We start from the raw sequence: 17,602 nt of genomic DNA, 5'->3' as shown, positions 1-17,602 counted from the left end.
TACCCGTCGAGAAAGCGAATACATTTTGAAGAACTCGATGATTTTTCCGTGGATTTTAGAAAAAAAAAATTCAATGAAAATTCGTTTTAAAAACATAATTCGTGTAAAATAAGGAGAATTGGGTCTCAAAGCCCTACCTCGTTTATGTTTGCAAACGATAGTGCATCGGTCAGGAATACTTGAACCGAAGTTATAAAAATTCTGGTAAAAAATCAGTAAAACTAATATTTTTTATTTAAGACATATTAAGGCAAATTTTTTGGCTGTGCAACATTTCAGAATGAATGCACCATCAGCCCAAAACGTTAGGCCCATATTTTATCTGTCAAAAGGGCTGAGTCATGTAACCAAGACCGAAAATGTCGAGGAAGCATTTTTCATCTACATATTTTTAAATTTTAAATTAAACAATGTTCCTTTCGATTTTTGAGTCAAATGGATAACTGACGCGTTCAGGATGATTAACTTCATCGTTCTCTGAAAGAAAATCGAATATCGATTCTTCATTTTGGGTCCGAGGGTCCGAGGAATTCCTCATAAAAATTCAAGAGAAATGAAATTGAAAATTATTCTCAAATAATCTTGAAAACTTATAATAATTCCAGTATGGGCAAATAAAGGAATTTCCCCAAAATTTAAACGGGAAATTCATTTTAATTTTCACATTTTTTTCTAAGTTCTTGCAGAAAAATCATCTGAACTCCTACAAAGAATTCATGTTTATTTCCACAAGAAATTTGTCTAAATTTTCGTGGGATGTACTTCGGATTTGTATTTGAAAGTTAAGGGATGCCTTTTTGAATTTTCCATGTACTACATTTTTACGAAAATTTTCACAGGAAATTATTTTCATTTTCTCAGAAAATTTTCTTTAGTTTCCATAGAAAATTCTTACGAATGTCGACAAGAAATTGAAATTGTTCTGGAGTTAAATGAAAATATCCAGAATGGCCACGGTAAATTATTTTTAATTTGTTCCGGAGAATCTTCTGAAAAAAAAATCAGAGGAATTTCCTAAAAAAATAATCCGCCAGAGTTTTTATTAAAGACTCAGTACAAAGTTCAGGGTAAACTCGTTACAGTTCCTTGTTGAATTCTTCCTTGAATTCCTTTGATATTTTTGCATGAAATATTTTTGGGCACTCTTCCAGTATTTTAACTGGGAATCTTTCTAAGAATTTCTACAGTAAAAACATACATCTCTGGAATTCTTTCTGAAATTCCCCATGAAATTCCTCCAGGAATTCGTCCAGCAATTCCTTTAGATTTTCAGAAAATTTCTCCAGAATTTCCTTTGGAAGTACCTCTAGCAGCTCATCCATAAATTCGTCCAGGAATTTCTCCGTTAGATCCTCCAAGAATTCCTTCGGAAATTACTCCAATCGCTCCTTCAGAAATTCCTTAGTTTGTTTTTTTCACGACTTCCTCCAGCAGATCTTCCAGGAATTGCTCTCGAAGCTCCTGCAGGCATTCGTTCGGAAATTCCTCCAAGAATCCTTTAGGAAGTTTCTCCGGAATTTTCTCCGAAAGATTCTACAATAATACCTCTTGAACTATACTCTGAAATTTCTTTGCTATTTCCTCCAGTAATTCTTTCGGAAATTCCTGCGCAATATTCCTGATCAATACCTCAGGAAGTTCCTCCAAAAAGTTATCCAGAAGCTCCTCCGGAAGTTTCTTCAGACATTTCTTCAGGAACCCTTTCAGTAATTGCTCAGGAAAATCCTTCAGGAAGCCCTCAGGAAAAGCCGTCAGGAATTCTTCCAGAAAATCCCTCCGAAATTCTCCTGTAATTCCTCCGGAAGTTCCATTAGCATTTCATCTGGAAGTTCTTTCAGAAATTTATCTGAAAGTTCCTTGAGAAAATCCTTTGGATGTTACAACAGCAATTCCTCCGGAAATTCCTTCAGGGATTCCTTTAGAAAGTCTTCGAAAAATTCATCAGAAATTTATCCTGAAGATTCTCCTGAAATTCTTCCGGAAATTTCTTCAGAAAATTGAAGATTTCCCGGGGAATTTTTCCGAATCCCTATAGAAGAATTCCACAAGGAAATTCAGTTAAAAATATCCGTTGGAATTATATTTAAAGACTCATTAGAAAATCCAAAGGAAAGTCATATCCCTTACTCATGAAGATTTAAATAAATATACTCTTGAATTTACAATAACAATTTGAGTGTTGAAAAATAAACGATACATGAAACAAGGAGATGATTGAAATTACAAACCTATTGGATTTTGAAATTTTTTCACTGCTAATCATAATTTTGATATTGAAGACATTTGAAGACATTTTTACTAGACTGTGAAGACATTTGAAAATATCCCCTGGCATCTCTGGTTCCAGTTGTGCGTAGAATGCGTCCTAATCATCATCAGTGCTTCCGGCGTGGGCTATGGACGTTGATTTTGCTGAAGAACCGGTCTTTGATCCTCAACCTGCACATTCTCTCATTGATCGGCCATCATCCGATCACACGCCTTTGCATATCGCCCATCTCTATCACTATGAAGTTGATCAGCCGCCCCAAACATGGAGAACAGGCGTTGTTGTGAGCCGCTATATAAACTCCAGTATAAAACGTCTCGAGAGAGAACGTCTATCCATAATAAGGCAAGAAGAGGAATTCGTTCACTATAGGAGCGCGCTTGCCAGATATAATAAAGGATTGATATGGAGCAATTATATGTTTCAAAACTGCTGCTATGCTACACTTATCCAAGAAAAAGCCAATTTTTAGAACAATCTAAAAAAAGCCTAATGCTATTCTGAGTAAATGAATTCGGCAAAATGTTTCTCGATAAAATATTATACATTCAATACATATTGCTTATATATTTTTTCCTTATTCTAGCTAAATTGGCATCAAAATAAGAGAGCACATTAATCCTTATTATCATTCTCAATTCATTCATATTTGCATTATTTCGAGCTAACGCCTATTTCTGAAGAAGGGACCACATCTACCATTGCCTTACTTCGTGGAAATGATTTCTTTTAAAGAATGGATTACATCCATATTATCTTATTTCGGGCAGATACGTGTTATTAAATATAGAATAATAATAATAATAATCTGGGGAAACACTCTCTAAAGAAGCGACGCATTTACCATTGCATTAGTCCGAGCAAATTCATTATTTTTAAAGAAGGAATTACATTCACCATTACCTCAGTCCGGGCAAACGCAATATTTTTCTTTAAAAGGTTTCACATCAACCATTGTCTCAAACTTCTTAAGAACGCTTTCAATCGGAATTGCCGTTTGCGATTCTGACTTTTAAAAAACACAGCCGTTGTTCGACTATTATAGATCAAAAAGCACATTGGAAATCATTCTACCCTGATATTTTTATAATTTAAAAACACATCTTGGAGGATCAAGAATATCCAATACTACCGAAGGATATTGAGCGGATAAGCGTAGCATAGTTACGGAGTACTTTGTAGATTGGACACTAGTGATACTCATGTTTTTCTTTTGAAATCCTCATTCAAATTGTTATCAGAAAAAAAGGAAGGTGTGATCCTTGATTCCAATCTAGGATAAAAACCACGAAAGCATGAGCATGAGCATGAGCATGAGCATTATGACCGCACAATTCGTAGTTGCTACTCCGTGATTGACTGAACTTGCGAAATTGTACAGAGAACACAATAAATGGGGCTTGGGACTAGCTACCCATTCTCAATGTACACGTTTCGGGAGCTCAAATATCTAAAGTCAATAACGGCGCCGGCCACGTCCTTACGGTCATATAGGAAGGGAAGGATTGTTAGTCCGATTCTCGTTGCTACTAGAGACCGAGTACACCTCTGCATCTCCACGATTGTCTTGGGATAGGATATCGTTTTAGTTACAAAGGATAATTTATCTGGATTCACTTCGGTAAGTGATGCGATCTATGGGATGGGAAATAACACTCTCGCTGTCTGAAACTTTCACTTTCTGATTTATTCACTCACCCGCGCAAAGCAGAACAAAATTATGACGACGCGCCGATCGTTTTGCCTTCCGCACAAAGCAAAACTAAACTTCGACGACCGGCCGATCCGCTGACTGGAGAAACACGACTGGACAAGAAACAAACTTTCACTTTCTGATTCATTTACTCACCCGCGCAAATCAGAGCAAAATTACGGCGACCGGCCGATCGTTTTGCCTTCCGCACAAAGGAAAACTAAACTTCGACGACCGGCCGATCCGCTTACTGGAGAAACACGACCGGATAAGAAACAAACTTTCACTTTCTGATTTATTTACTCACCCGCACAAAGCAAAACTAAACTTTGACGACCGGTCGGCTGGAGCCAACAAGAGCCAACACGCACTGAACTAATTAACTTTATTACCGGCCGCGCAATGCAAATCTCAAAATTTCGGCAAATCGCGCGATCGTTCGACCGTCCGAAACAAGAGCCAACACGCACTGAACTAATTAACTTTACTACCGGCCGCGGAATGCAAATCACAAAATTTCGGCAAATCGCGCGATCGTTCGGCCGTCCGAAACAAGAGCCAACACGCACTGAACTAATTAACTTTACTACCGGCCGCGGAATGCAAATCACAAAATTTCGGCAAATCGCGCGATCGTACGGCCGTCCGAAACAAGAGCCAACACGCACTGGACTAATTAACTTTACTACCGGCCGCGGAATGCGAATCACAAAATTTCGGCAAATCGCGCGATCGTACGGCCGTCCGAAACAAGAGCCAACACGCACTCCAATCTAGGATAAAAACCACGAAAGCGAGGATTACTACTCCTGGTCACGCTCATAATGTCCAATAAGACACAACGTATCTTTAAACGCTGCTTTTTTTCGGACGCATACAGTCGATTGCGAAGATGTGTTGTAAGAGGTACTATGTTTTCGGGGAATTGTTCCATTCGGGGAAATGTTACATTCGGGGAATTGTTACATTCGGGGAAATTGCATTCGGGGAATTGTTACATTCGGGGAAATTACATTCGGGGAAATTGCATTCGGGGAATTGGTTTTCGGGGAATTGTCGTACAATCGTCGCCGCGATTCAATCGCTGGGTCGCTGCAGGCAATGTTCTATTTACGTTGCCATACCAACGGCGACAGAATCGCTGTCGCCAAGCGATAGAATCGTGTCGCGACTGTCGCGTCGCGTGTGTTTGGGGGAACCTTAACTTGGAGAACAGACGTTCGTAAGACTTACACCTTCGGAGAAGAGCAATAATATAATAACAATAATGAGCATTTTTATTTCCTTCATAACTTTGCTTACAAAAGTCAGATCGCTTCGCAACAACAACTGTCCTCTAGCTTAGGAAAAATTCAATGAAGTCATCATGTCGATTACATTTGATTAGTTGATGGGTTGCAACACGGAACAGTTTTTTCTATAGTAGTTTCCATACAAACTTCATTCTGGGCGTGCTCAGTCTAGTAGTTACATCCAAATTAGCTAAACATTTAGGAGGAATAATAAAACAGCAAATGTCATCGTTTAAGGATAGAGGAGCTAAAAAGTCAACATTTTAATCACTCTACTGTGCATATTATCATTAAATGTTAGTTAATTGAACTTATGAGTTTTCTTTCAATTTAAAACAACTGATTTAAAACGTTTTATCATTGTATTACATGTAAATATATTTAGCTCCTTACTAAATGCTGATATACGTGTATTTTATACACCTGCTTAGTTCATAAGAAACATATCACATAAATCTTTGACTAAAGGCACTTTTTAAGGCTACATTATCTAATTTATCAAATGCATCGGTACATTCTTGAGTCAGTTCAATGTTTTCGTTGCTGGCCCATTTGAACAAGTCGTACATAACACCTACCATTTTAATTCTTTCATCGACTAGACATTTTTTAGTTTCGCATTTGATCTCTACGTTTTCTAGGAAAACTTTTAGTACGTTTTGATTGAGTAGAAACTCGTATGTAGTTTTCCTATCTGTCCATATGTCTCTCGATCGTATGATACATTGCTCTAAGAATGAGGTGTTGTTGTGCTGCACTATTAATATTAAATACTTTTCGAAACGACGTTTAACGTAGCTATAAAGGGCACTTAGTTGCTGGTCATCACTTTTAGGCAGTAGATCATCTACCAACCAGTTTAGTACCTGTACAAATGGTTTCCGACAGGCGACGTCGAGAAAATCTTCATCTCCGTCGCCGAAAGCAATTAAATACCGCTGAATGAAGTTGTCGGGGTTCTTCTTCTGCAAAACCGATAGCAACTGGATAATTTGATTCGTGCCCATTGCTTTAAGATTGATGCAGCATTTTCCGCGATTTTTACCGAAACCGAATTTCAGCGAGGATTTGGTATCGGACGGCAAACTATCGTACAGAACTTCGAAAACGTTGAACACTGATTGGTTAATTGTGTTACGGATAAGAACACACTGATCGTTTTCTGATAGTTTTTGTAAATAATCATTAAATTCTTTCATCTTTTCAGTATGCAACCGTGCCGTTGGAGGAGGTTCGAACTCATTAGACACCGCTCCAGGTAGCTCATCATCCAACGATTGAAGTTGTGCATTTGGGTTTATTTCGTCAATATGATGGTCCAGAAATTTAGTGGTTATATTCAACCTTGATGGACTAAAATGTTGTTGCATGAATGAAACGAATGTTCCGTTTGAATCGGTTTTGTAAGTGAGGACGTACAAAGTGAGAAAGTACTCATAATATGTATGATGGACGAAACTCATCGAAGGTTGAAGCCTCACGATTCCGTATGATTGAAGATCGTGGAATGTTTCCCTATCTTGTTCAGTATAGTTGTCGAAGAGTTTTGCCGACAGAATAACATGCTTAGAAAATAGTTCTCTTTTGTCAATAGCAATTCTATGTGCTTCATTGGCAGAATCAAAATGACGCTTTATAACTTCCTCAAATTTAAGTCCCACAAACTCTTTATAAATTAATCCTATTGTATGTGGTTTAGGAAGCTCAAACTCAGATGACACGATAGAACTGCGATAGATTACCGCAATCATGTAGGTTTGCATTGGGATTCCTATCAGTGATTCATCCTTCAGCATGCTACGGAATCTTTTTATCAATTCTGTTATGTTGTCTTTGACACCATTGCGTTTACGTTCATCGCCGATGGCTTCTATCTTCCAGAAACGTGTGAGATATTCTATTTGTTGCTCTTCACTAAATGAAGGTAGATGACAAACAACAAAATCCTGGAATATGTTTTCGATAAATGTTTTGCAATGGGGCCGAGTTGCAATGAAAAATTTCAACAACTCTAGATTTTTAATTTTCTGAATTAATGATTTCAAATCATCTCGCGATTTCCTGCTGACTTCGTCGACACCATCCAGCAACAAAATAATTTTCTTCTTCTGTATTATGCACTTTATGAGACATTTTTCAGCTTGCGTGTCGACATTCATCAGCTTACAAATTAGTTCATATCCGTCAAATTGCACATATCTTATCGCGACTTTACAGTCGAAGTAAATTACTAAATGGTCCTTATATTTTTTATGCTCACGAAGCTTAATGACGATGTTTATCATTTCCGTACTTTTACCCATTCCTGCTTGGTCCGATAAAATGATTCGAGAGTGCTTATCATCTTCATACTTGAAATCATTTGCACTATCGCTTTTTATTATTCGTTCGATGAAGTTTACGTTCCGTGCCAAAGCATTACTCCCCAAAATTATCTCATTTCGATGAAGCTCGAGTACCAAGGGAAAGTTCTCTTTCCTAAAAATGTCGTCGCCAAGAATTCCATAAGCAGTCAGACGTTTTCCAAATAATACAATTTTCCTGTCGAAGATTTCATTCTTACACTTTTCGGTTAGTAAGCTAACGTCAAATTCATCATCGAAGCCTTTACATAAGTATTCTCCAACCAGAATTACTGAAACTTTGAACTTCTCAAGTTTAGTTTTCACCTCGTCCTCTTGTGCACTGTCTTGGATCGACGTGATGATCAAACACTTTAAGTTTTGTTCATCGGTTAGAATCTTTTCAATTTTCGGCCAATTTCTTTCCAAGCTGCCTGGACTCAACACTAAATACTTAGGTATCCCATCACCACAGGCAAGGTAACTTTCAACTACTGATATTAGTCGAGAAAGAGTGCAATCCACATCTTGACTTGCCCTAATCATCAAATATGGCATGGAAGGCGATTGAGATAAATAATTGTGCACCTCTTGTTTAAGCCTGCCTATATCTTTGAATTTCAGCTTCATAAACGGACCGCAGTTCATATCATGACGGAGACTTAATAACTGAAACATGTTCTCAATTTGCCTGTCAGTGACCATTCTCTTAAATGCACGATCGCTCATCATCCTAAGAAAGTCTTCAAAATTATCTACTGATTCGCAAAGCATTTTCCTTAGTTCTGACAGGTCTGGCACTTTCACATAAAATACGAATCGTTCATAGAAATCATTCAAATCCTTTTCTGTTGGCACGTCCTTCCACTCTTTCCATTCTGGGGTTTTTCCTACTTTGAAGTCGCCATCTACTTTCAGCTGAAAATGGGTTCGGTAGTTGGCGCTATTCAATTCAGTCATTGAAAACGTACCAAGTTTCTTCTCAGAAAATTTTCTCGTCATAATCTTTTCAAAGCAATGACGAAATTCCATTGTCTCGGGGTGCAATTCCTGTCCGTTAATAAAACCTGGCTTGAATTTGGAGTCCGACAGGTTGCAATCGATTATTTCGCTGGCCATAATGCTGTGAAAGTTTTTCGCGGCCCGCCCTGAATTCCATTCGTCCTTTTTGAACAAAGTATCGACAAACTTTTCGACTAAGCTGGTTCGTGGGTGAGCATCTTGAAGGAAGTTCTGCGCCAATTTTGAAAATTTTTCAACGTTGAATCGATGTCGTTGGTATTTCAAATTACCATCAGCTCCTATAACGTCTCTATCCATGTCAAGTGGATCGTATTTTTCAAACCAATTTTTAACCTTGTCCGCAATACGCATGTTTGTCCATATAATGAGTTCCACCAGTTCATCTACTCTTATATATTTCTTAAGCTCCAAAAATGATTTGAAATATTTGAGGACGTACGTCTTAGAATTATGACAAAGATATTCTTCATCAATCTGCTTTATCGAATGTTTAACCTGCAGCATGGTGATGATCTTGCTGCCATTTACGAGTTCGGCATAGATGACAACATCATCGAAAGCATGGCGTGAATTTTCAGGAACATTGTTACCTTTCACAGCGCTTCCAATGTCAAACTTAGCTACAAGATCCTTCTGCGCCCGCATTTTATCAGCTAAATAAATCATTGTTCCTATTTGGTAGTCATAGCCGGTGTTATCGTTTTCTCCTGCTCCAACCATGGTTGGTTGCTAAAATGTAGTTGTGATTAAAGACGTTCAAAATGCATGAACAATATTTTCTCACCACAATTAAAACGGAAGGTTTTTTTCAATAACGAAAACAACTAAGAAAAGCTCCTAATAACTGGTACTTAGTGAGTCATGCTTAAAATCTAAAACTTGTTAACGATCATGAAGATGTCTCTCGCTCTTCTTCTCGACGTACGCTCGTATCCACCAGCCTGAATATGTGGGTGAACATATTCTGTTACTATTTTTAATTTTATTCGCGAACCATTCAGATATGTTATGATTATGAACGTATCATTTCGTTTATGGACAGCTTTGTACTGATTGAAATAAGAAAGAAATAATTGTAACAAAACAGTTTTATAAAAAACGATTGACAAATTCATAGCTGAATTTTACCATTAAGTAATACATATAGCCGAAGTGCTTCGGTAAAGGTGTAGGCCGAAGTGCTCGAAGTCTGTATTAGTCGAAAAAATAATGTAAACATTGCCACCCACACGGACGGAGTGAAACGTCACGTCTGTTATAAAAAATGTATGCCAGATGTGACGCCTCGTGCGGGCGTCATCGGCCAACTTCGGCAAATCAGTTGAGAGTTTTTCTCTAAAAAGAGCGAATGTTCGTTGAACAAATACTTTTTTAGGGTTTGTCCACACCTGTAGTAAAGCACATCGACATTTAGAGTCTGTCTCAATTGGATAATTAAATTGAAATTAAACTTAAAAGTGACATTTTAATAATTATCAAATAACCCTGCTCGCAGAGCAAGATTACTTTTGACAGATATCGAATCATTTTCCATCGATTTCCTATTGGAATTACTGGGTAGCACCAGCCATTCTTATAACGGGGTGATTTTTTAATTTTCGAACTGTCACTTTTAAGTTTAATTCTCCAAATGAGACAGACCCTTAGCGTACCATTAGTGTTGACATAGTGATGGTATGAATATTATGCTAAACATGCCACATGGTCTTGTCTGACATCTTTCTGTTCGATGGATGGAATATTGCATACAAGGCAGATTTGTTTGCAATTTCAGAGATTCTAATAAGAAATTTTCACACTTTTATAAAGCAGACTACAGACGAGAAAAATACTGATACTTATATAATAAATAATAATTAATACTGTAACTTATTGTTTCGAAAATGGCGAATGGTTGATTATAATTTATATTCAATACCATAGGCATCCTAGTTTCTTCTACATTGGCATTACATCCCCACTGGGACATTGCCGCCTCGCAGCTTAGTGTTCATTAAGCACTTTCACAGTTATCAACAGTTTCTGGAGGGATGGATATACAATCACAAAAAACTCCGCATTATATTCATGGGTTTACACATGGATTTTTGCAATATTCCATGCGCCCGCATGCATTACATGAGCGTTCACACATACTATCCATGTGGGTCGTAGTATCCATGTGTGAATTTGTATGCAATTAAGTATGTGCCGACGCATGATATGCATATTTCAAAATACATGGTATTTTTCGATTTTCCTGAGTGTACGCTATCGCAAGGCATTGAATGCGGTCTGATTTTTTGGCTGTTTTCCGTGCTATTTGCCAACAATAACCACTATTTATGGCACGGCACATGCTGGGTAAGGCATGATGATGAGCAAAATCATTTAATCCGACGCTCTTCCAGAGCGTCTTCGACACTACATGTCGAATCCGATGAGAAAATCATTCATTTCGACGCTTTCCCAAAGCGTCATCGACATCACAACGGGAAAATCGTTTTTTTCTTTTTTTTACTTATTTTATTTGCTAATTTCCTAATACATGCATTCATCTCTTAGACTAGGTGTTCCGTGTTTTCTTAACACTATCATCCTTATTTGATATGTTTGGAATTTTCCTCTGGTTGAATTGAACCATGTAGGAATTACAATGTTTTAAACTCAAACTAAACTTAACCTAATTTGAACTAAGGAGCTAATCGTGGCAATAGAAGATTGCAACGATTTTTATCTAAAATTGGAAATTATTTTGCTGGAAATTTGTTGCAATGTTTTAATATTAGAAATTCTATGAAGTTCATTGGTACTATACCATGGAGGCAACTTCAGAATCATTTTCAAAATTTTATTTTAAATCCTCTGGAGTACCTTCTTTCTGGTATTGCAGCAACTAGTCCATATTGGCACAGCATACAATATGGCTGGTCTAAAAATTTGTTTGTAAATCAAAAGTTTATTCTTAAGACAAAGTTTTGATTTTCTGTTTAGAAGTGGATATATATTTGTTACATTTGGCTTGAAGGCCTTCAATGTGAATTTTAAAAGTTAATTTTTGGTCCAGCAGAAGTCCTAAATATTTGGCTTCGCTAGACCAATTGATGGGAACCCCATTCATAGTGACATAGTGATGGCTTATGTGGGAAAATTATAAGCTGAGTTTTGGAAGCATTCGGGGAATTTTTCCATTTTTGCAAGTAAGTGGATAAAATATCCAAACTTTTTTGCAATCTACTACAAATGACACGAAGGCTTCGCCCTTTGGCTGAGAGACCCGTGTCATCTGCAAACAAAGATTTTTGACACCCTGGTGGTAGGGTTTCCATTTTTCCCGGGAATCAACTTCCCGGGAAACGGGAAATGAAATAATAATTTCCCGGGATTTCCCGGGATCCCGGGGAATAAAAAAAACTCTCGAAACTAATTCAAAATCGTGATTTAAGTTTTGTCGTAAAATATGATTTTGAAAATATACATTCGACATCAGGGTGCTTGCTATTTTGTCCTCAAATGATGAAAGAGTAGTTGAAAGCCTGAGAAAGATTTTTTTTAGTTCGAAAAGTGTTTACTCCTTCTACAAAATGTTCGCCATGTCATAAGTATTAGCATCTGCTCTGGCTCGAGTGTAAGATGTGCAGTGTCCTGATGAGCTCCGCTATGTGCTAGTTTTTCAGGTTGTATCCGCATTTTTTTTTCCAGTTTTTGGACAACAACAGCTTCGAGAGATTCTTTTCTATTATCGCCAAAATATTCCTAACTTGAACTATTCTTATACTCGACGACATTTTTTTGTGCATAAAATCTTCAGGTCAACTTTGAAGGAAAAACCATTTTTATTCATGTACGTTCACTTGAACACATTTTGTATTTAAAGCAGATGAATGAAATATTTGAAATGGAATTCTTGTCTTATATATAAAAATAAAATGGTCTGTGTTCGTATCCGCATAACTCGAAATCGGCTGGATGGATTTTTTTCATTTCTTCAGCAAAAACATTCGTTATAGTTTCCGACGGGTTTATATGATATTTCCTAATGCGAAAATCACGAGTAAAGTTGAGCAAATCGTGAAAAACTAAAATTGTGATTCCTATGCGAACTTTGCATGGGCAGTTCGGAACGCACATTCTCGCCTACTATGCAGGACAACGTCTGCCGGGTCGACTAGTTTGAAATAAAAATTCTTCCATTCGAAATAAAAAAGAGCTTTCAGGCGAGTGCTTGATTGTCGTACTTTAATGATCCTGACTATAACATTTTTTTCAGTCAAACTATGCTTGAAATGCCGAACAGCACCTAAACATGAAATGTAATGTGTCAGAAATATCTCAAAATACAAATGAGTCTTCGGAATATGAGTCTGTAGGGAATTGAATCAAAAAGGATTGAAGGTCTTAAAAAACCTTTGACAATAATTGTCCTGCCAAAGCGGTCACTGCTATTGCCTGAATATCTGCAAACATTAGTAGCTCTGCTGTTCTCCACAGACACTCAAATTTTAATTCGACTACACAACGCTTACCGACGTTAGAACCTACTGAATAAACAAACGATAGATGCAAACTGGTTCTTTGTCTCGCCTCTCTTCAACACGTGTTGGAATGCACCGTATGATTCTGTAGCATTTTCAGTTATAACTTAAATTCTTAAACTTCAAAAGTAAATAGTAAGATGATGCTTGAAGAAAAAATGGTATTGATACCCCAAAATCCGTATTATCAAATTTAAAAAATAAGACTATTATTACAAAATATTTTAGTATGTTCATTTCCCGAGAAATTCGGGAAACTGATACATTAATCCCGGGAATCGGGAATCCCGGGAAATCGTTTCCGGGAATGGAAGCCCTACCTGGTGGTAAATCAGGTAAATCAGAAGTAAAATTGTTATACAATATGGGCCCAGTATGCTGCCTTGGAGACACTAGCCCTAACAGGTAATCTATCAGATTTAGAATTCTGATAGTTTTCCTGCAGTGAGCGATCTGATAAATAATTTTGGATCAGTTTTATAATCTACAGAGGAAAATTAGAATTCATCAATTTTACAATCAAATCTTCATGCCAAACACTGTCAAATGCTTTCTCTATATCAAGAAGAGCAACTCCAGTCGAATATCCTTCAGATTTGTTGAGCCGAATTGAATTCGTTACTCTTAATAACTGATGAGTGGTTGAATGCCATTGGCGAAACCCAAATTGCTCTTCAGCAAAAATAGAATTGTCATTAATATGAACCATCATTCTATTTAAAATAATCTTTTCAAACAGTTTGCTTATTGAAGAAAGCCTCAGCTGGATTTTTGTCCGGCTTCAAAATTGGAACAACTTTGGCGTTTTTCCATTTATCTGGGAAGTAAGCCAATTGAAAACATTTGTTAAATAAATTAACCAAAAAGGATAAAGAGCTCTCAGGAAGTTTTTTGATAAGTATGTAGAAAATACCATCATCACCCGGTGCTTTCATATTTTTAAATTTTCTAGCAATAGATCTATCTAGATAAGATAGATAATTCTCATAGATCTCAGGTCTTCGGACCTCCGTGTAACCTGATCCTCAATTGGACTAGTGAGACCTTAGGCTAAAATTATGGGCACTCTCGAACTGCTGAGCAAGTTTTTGAGCCTTTTCGTCATTTGTTAATAAAATTTTATTTCTCTCTTTAGGCGCTGGAATTGGCTTTTGAGGTTTTTTTTGAAGAATTTTCGTTAATATCCAAAAGGGTTTCGAACTGGGATCCAACTTCGAGACATTATTCTCAAAGTTGGTATTTCTCAGAATAGCGAAACGTTTTGTTTTCTCGTACAACAAAGTTGTACCGAAAGGCTATCATTTCACTCTGAAAACGAACTTTTACAGGAACATCTGATAGTAAAGTTTCTTATACCATTCGACTCAGTTTGATGAATCGAGATGATGTCTGTGTGTGTGTGTGTGTGTGTGTATGTGTGTGTGTCTGTATGGTCACTTTTTCAACCTCAAAACTCACACGATTTTCATGTACTTAGACTTAACTGATTTTATCGCAACAAGTTGCATTCGGCAGAGCCACTCTTCCAATTACATGCTATTTAATTTCATTAAGATTGATCAATGCGTTCGCAGCTGACAATGAAAATGGTTTAGGCAGTTCTCCATTTTTCCCATATAAACGGGACTACGAGCATTGAGCAGCTACCATGCTAAAATATAAATTACGTTCGCTTGATGGGTTAGAATCTTCGCTACGACAATATCGATAACGCTAACGCAACGAGCAAAGCTTTTCAAAGCTTGCAATGTGGAACGAGTTGAACACGAAAACTAATCGACGAACAACGCACGCGCTTTAAAGTTGAGAGCGGACTCGATGTTGATTATTGCCATTATTCGCACCAACACAGTTGTAAGTTTCATCGCTGGCAAAAGAAAATGCACTCGATAACGACACGATTAACTGCTGGTTCGTACGCTCGTGGCCATGATGGTGTTTCATCAACATGCTGTTTGGTTTGGGTGGTGTGGAGTAATGGTGAAGTTTGGGTGATTTCAAGGGCAAATTTGAATATCTTCTTCTTCTTATTGGCATTACATCCCCACACTGGGACAGAGCCGCCTCGCGGCTTAGTGTTCATTAAGCACTTCCACAGTTATAAACTGCGTGGTTTCTAAGCCAGGTTACCATTTTTGCATTCGTATATCATGAGGCTAACACTATGATACTTTTATGCCCAGGGAAGTCGAGACAATTTCCAATCCGAAAATTGCCTAGACCGGCACCGGGAATCGAACCCAGCCACCCTCAGCATGGTCTTGCTTTGTAGCCGCGCGTCATACCGCACGGCTAAGGAGGGCCCCTTGAAACTAAATTTGAATATAGTTTTCGTTTTATACATCTCCTCATTTCCATATTATATTATGTATGCGGTTTTGTTAGTCTTCTGTTCATATTTAGGAATCGTTCAAAAATGGCATCGTTGCCTTGACGAAAGGGGGTGGGGGTGTAGTTGGTTGAATAATCTTAAATGTATTTAACGTCATATTTAAGTTGGCTTTGAGAATTATTGGCTTAATTTTCAAAATGTTCGTGTACATTTCACTCCGAAATCGAACCTTTTATAGAAGTCTTGGAGACCCATGATGTTATATTCCAACCCGACCAGTTAGTCATAACAATTATATCAATATGTGTCACAAATAGCAATACTTGAAATAATTTTGTTATAAATTCATTGTCAAAAATGGATGAAAGAAAATTTCACGATCGTCATAACTTGATTATAACTTAAAGTATTATGCTTAGTTTAAAGAAAAACAAAATTGCCAACATTTTTGGTAGATAAGAATTGAAAAAAAAAAACGAAGTTACCACCTTCAGTATATCTTGATTTAATCGAGAAAGGCATCGTCACCGCTAGGTGAATTAATTTGGTTTTTACTTTCATTTTGCAAATCTCACCAAAGAACTTTCAACGCGGGATCGCGAGTTCTTCGGTATTGCCTTCGATTCACATTTTTAATCAGTAGCTGAAGATCGTCGTCAATAATAATGGAGTTGAATTTAATTTCACATTTAGGAATTGCAATGCCTCTGGCTTCGACAATTAAATTTGTCAAAGATACGAGAGCATTATCAATATCACTTTTGATATCGAGAGGAATATCAACATCAAAATTCCTAACGATATACGTTTTGTATAAATCCCAATCAGCTCTATGATAATTAAAAGTAGAGCTGATTGGATTGTTAATGGCTTCTTGTGAGATTTCAAACGTCACAGGAAGGTGATCAGAGTCAAAGTCAGCATGAGTTACCAACTGGCCACACAACTGACTTGAATCCGTTAAAACTAAATTAATTGTAGAAGGATTTCGACTGGAGGAAAAACAAGTTGGTCCATTGGGATATTGCATAGTATAATATCCCGCAGAACAGTCTTCAAATAAAATTTTACTCTAAATTAATGATTTTGTGTGTGTAACTTCTACGTGAAGTTAAACGATTTACAATGATATGAAAATGCTAATATCATCTTACAAACCTAGACGTACATGTTCATGATATAATTAGAGGCGAAAGTATAGAATTGATAGTTCCGTTAGGATACGGCAGGCATGAAGAATATTTTTAAAAGTCGATTTGAAAGCGAGCGGAGGGCAATATTTGTGATGGTACATATCACACGACCTTCCTTCTTCCGATCGATTAAAACATCGTCAATAGACTGACCCTCTAATGCACATTTCGGCTCTCTCAAGCCTCCGTCTTTTTTTTTTTTTTTTTTTTTTAACGAAGGTAATGGAAATCTGCAAACAGACACCTGGGGAGGCGAACCCAGGTAGTGTGGGGATGGGATCACCATTCCCGACCCACTAAAACCAACTCCTTCCTCTCCAGTCATTCCCCCGGCCCGCAATTAAGCAATACTTCGGGGGATGACTATTGGGCATTGCGCTCCCTACATGACGTACACAAGTGCCCGTATGCGCCTCAACTCTTCGCCACTCCCCATGCAACACATTTGCACAAGACATACTGGCACCACATGAGCCCCAACACTCACCTGCCTATGCCGCGTGAATGACTGCAAGGGAAGACCTGCAGGGGGTACCCCAATGCCGCCATCTCACAACATAGACAGTCCTCATTCAGTATGGTGCTCACCCCGTCCTGCAACAGAATGGCACCACTTGTCTACCAAGCCGGAGGCGACCCTAGGTTGGTGGCTCCTATGCCGCTCCTACCTCAGCTACGAGGCAGACCCTTTCATGTCTCCTATTTCTGAGGTGCCGCAGAGGCATCAACCCCTCGACACTCCTGCCAGTCATAGCGAGACTTTCGTGTCCCCTACTTCTGAGGTGCCGCAGAGGTATCTGCCCCTGACACTCCTGCCAGGCCTAGCGAGACTTCACTCATTCCGTCCCTGACAGCCGGATCACACTACTGCCTAAGCAGCCACTCTGACCATACGTACCATGCGAGTCTAACTTGTGTGCTCGCATACATTCAGTCCCAATCGC

The 17,602-nt window shown here is 37.9% G+C and overlaps 1 protein-coding gene across 2 annotated transcripts; it reads right to left on the bottom strand.

Moving 5' to 3' along the window:
* Nucleotides 1-5,597: 5,597 nt before the first annotated feature.
* On the bottom strand, nucleotides 5,598-9,729 carry LOC134225838 (uncharacterized). 2 transcript variants are annotated; one of them, XM_062706212.1, is made up of 2 exons: nucleotides 9,404-9,729; nucleotides 5,598-9,348 (listed from the first exon to the last, which is right to left on the bottom strand). In XM_062706212.1, the coding sequence occupies exon 2, from the start codon at nucleotides 9,337-9,339 to the stop codon at nucleotides 5,701-5,703; it is 3,639 nt and encodes a 1,212-aa protein (XP_062562196.1). In that variant the 5' UTR covers nucleotides 9,340-9,348; nucleotides 9,404-9,729; the 3' UTR covers nucleotides 5,598-5,700. The 2 variants fall into 2 exon arrangements, with proteins under 2 accessions (XP_062562196.1, XP_062562197.1); XM_062706213.1 differs by having other exon boundaries at nucleotides 9,407-9,729.
* Between the last annotated feature and the right edge of the window lie 7,873 nt (nucleotides 9,730-17,602).

The sequence above is a fragment of the Armigeres subalbatus genome, chromosome 3, assembly GCF_024139115.2.
Source record: "Armigeres subalbatus isolate Guangzhou_Male chromosome 3, GZ_Asu_2, whole genome shotgun sequence".
NCBI classification, from domain to species: Eukaryota; Metazoa; Arthropoda; class Insecta; order Diptera; family Culicidae; genus Armigeres; species Armigeres subalbatus.
This window is presented reverse-complemented; position numbering and strand designations above follow the sequence as displayed.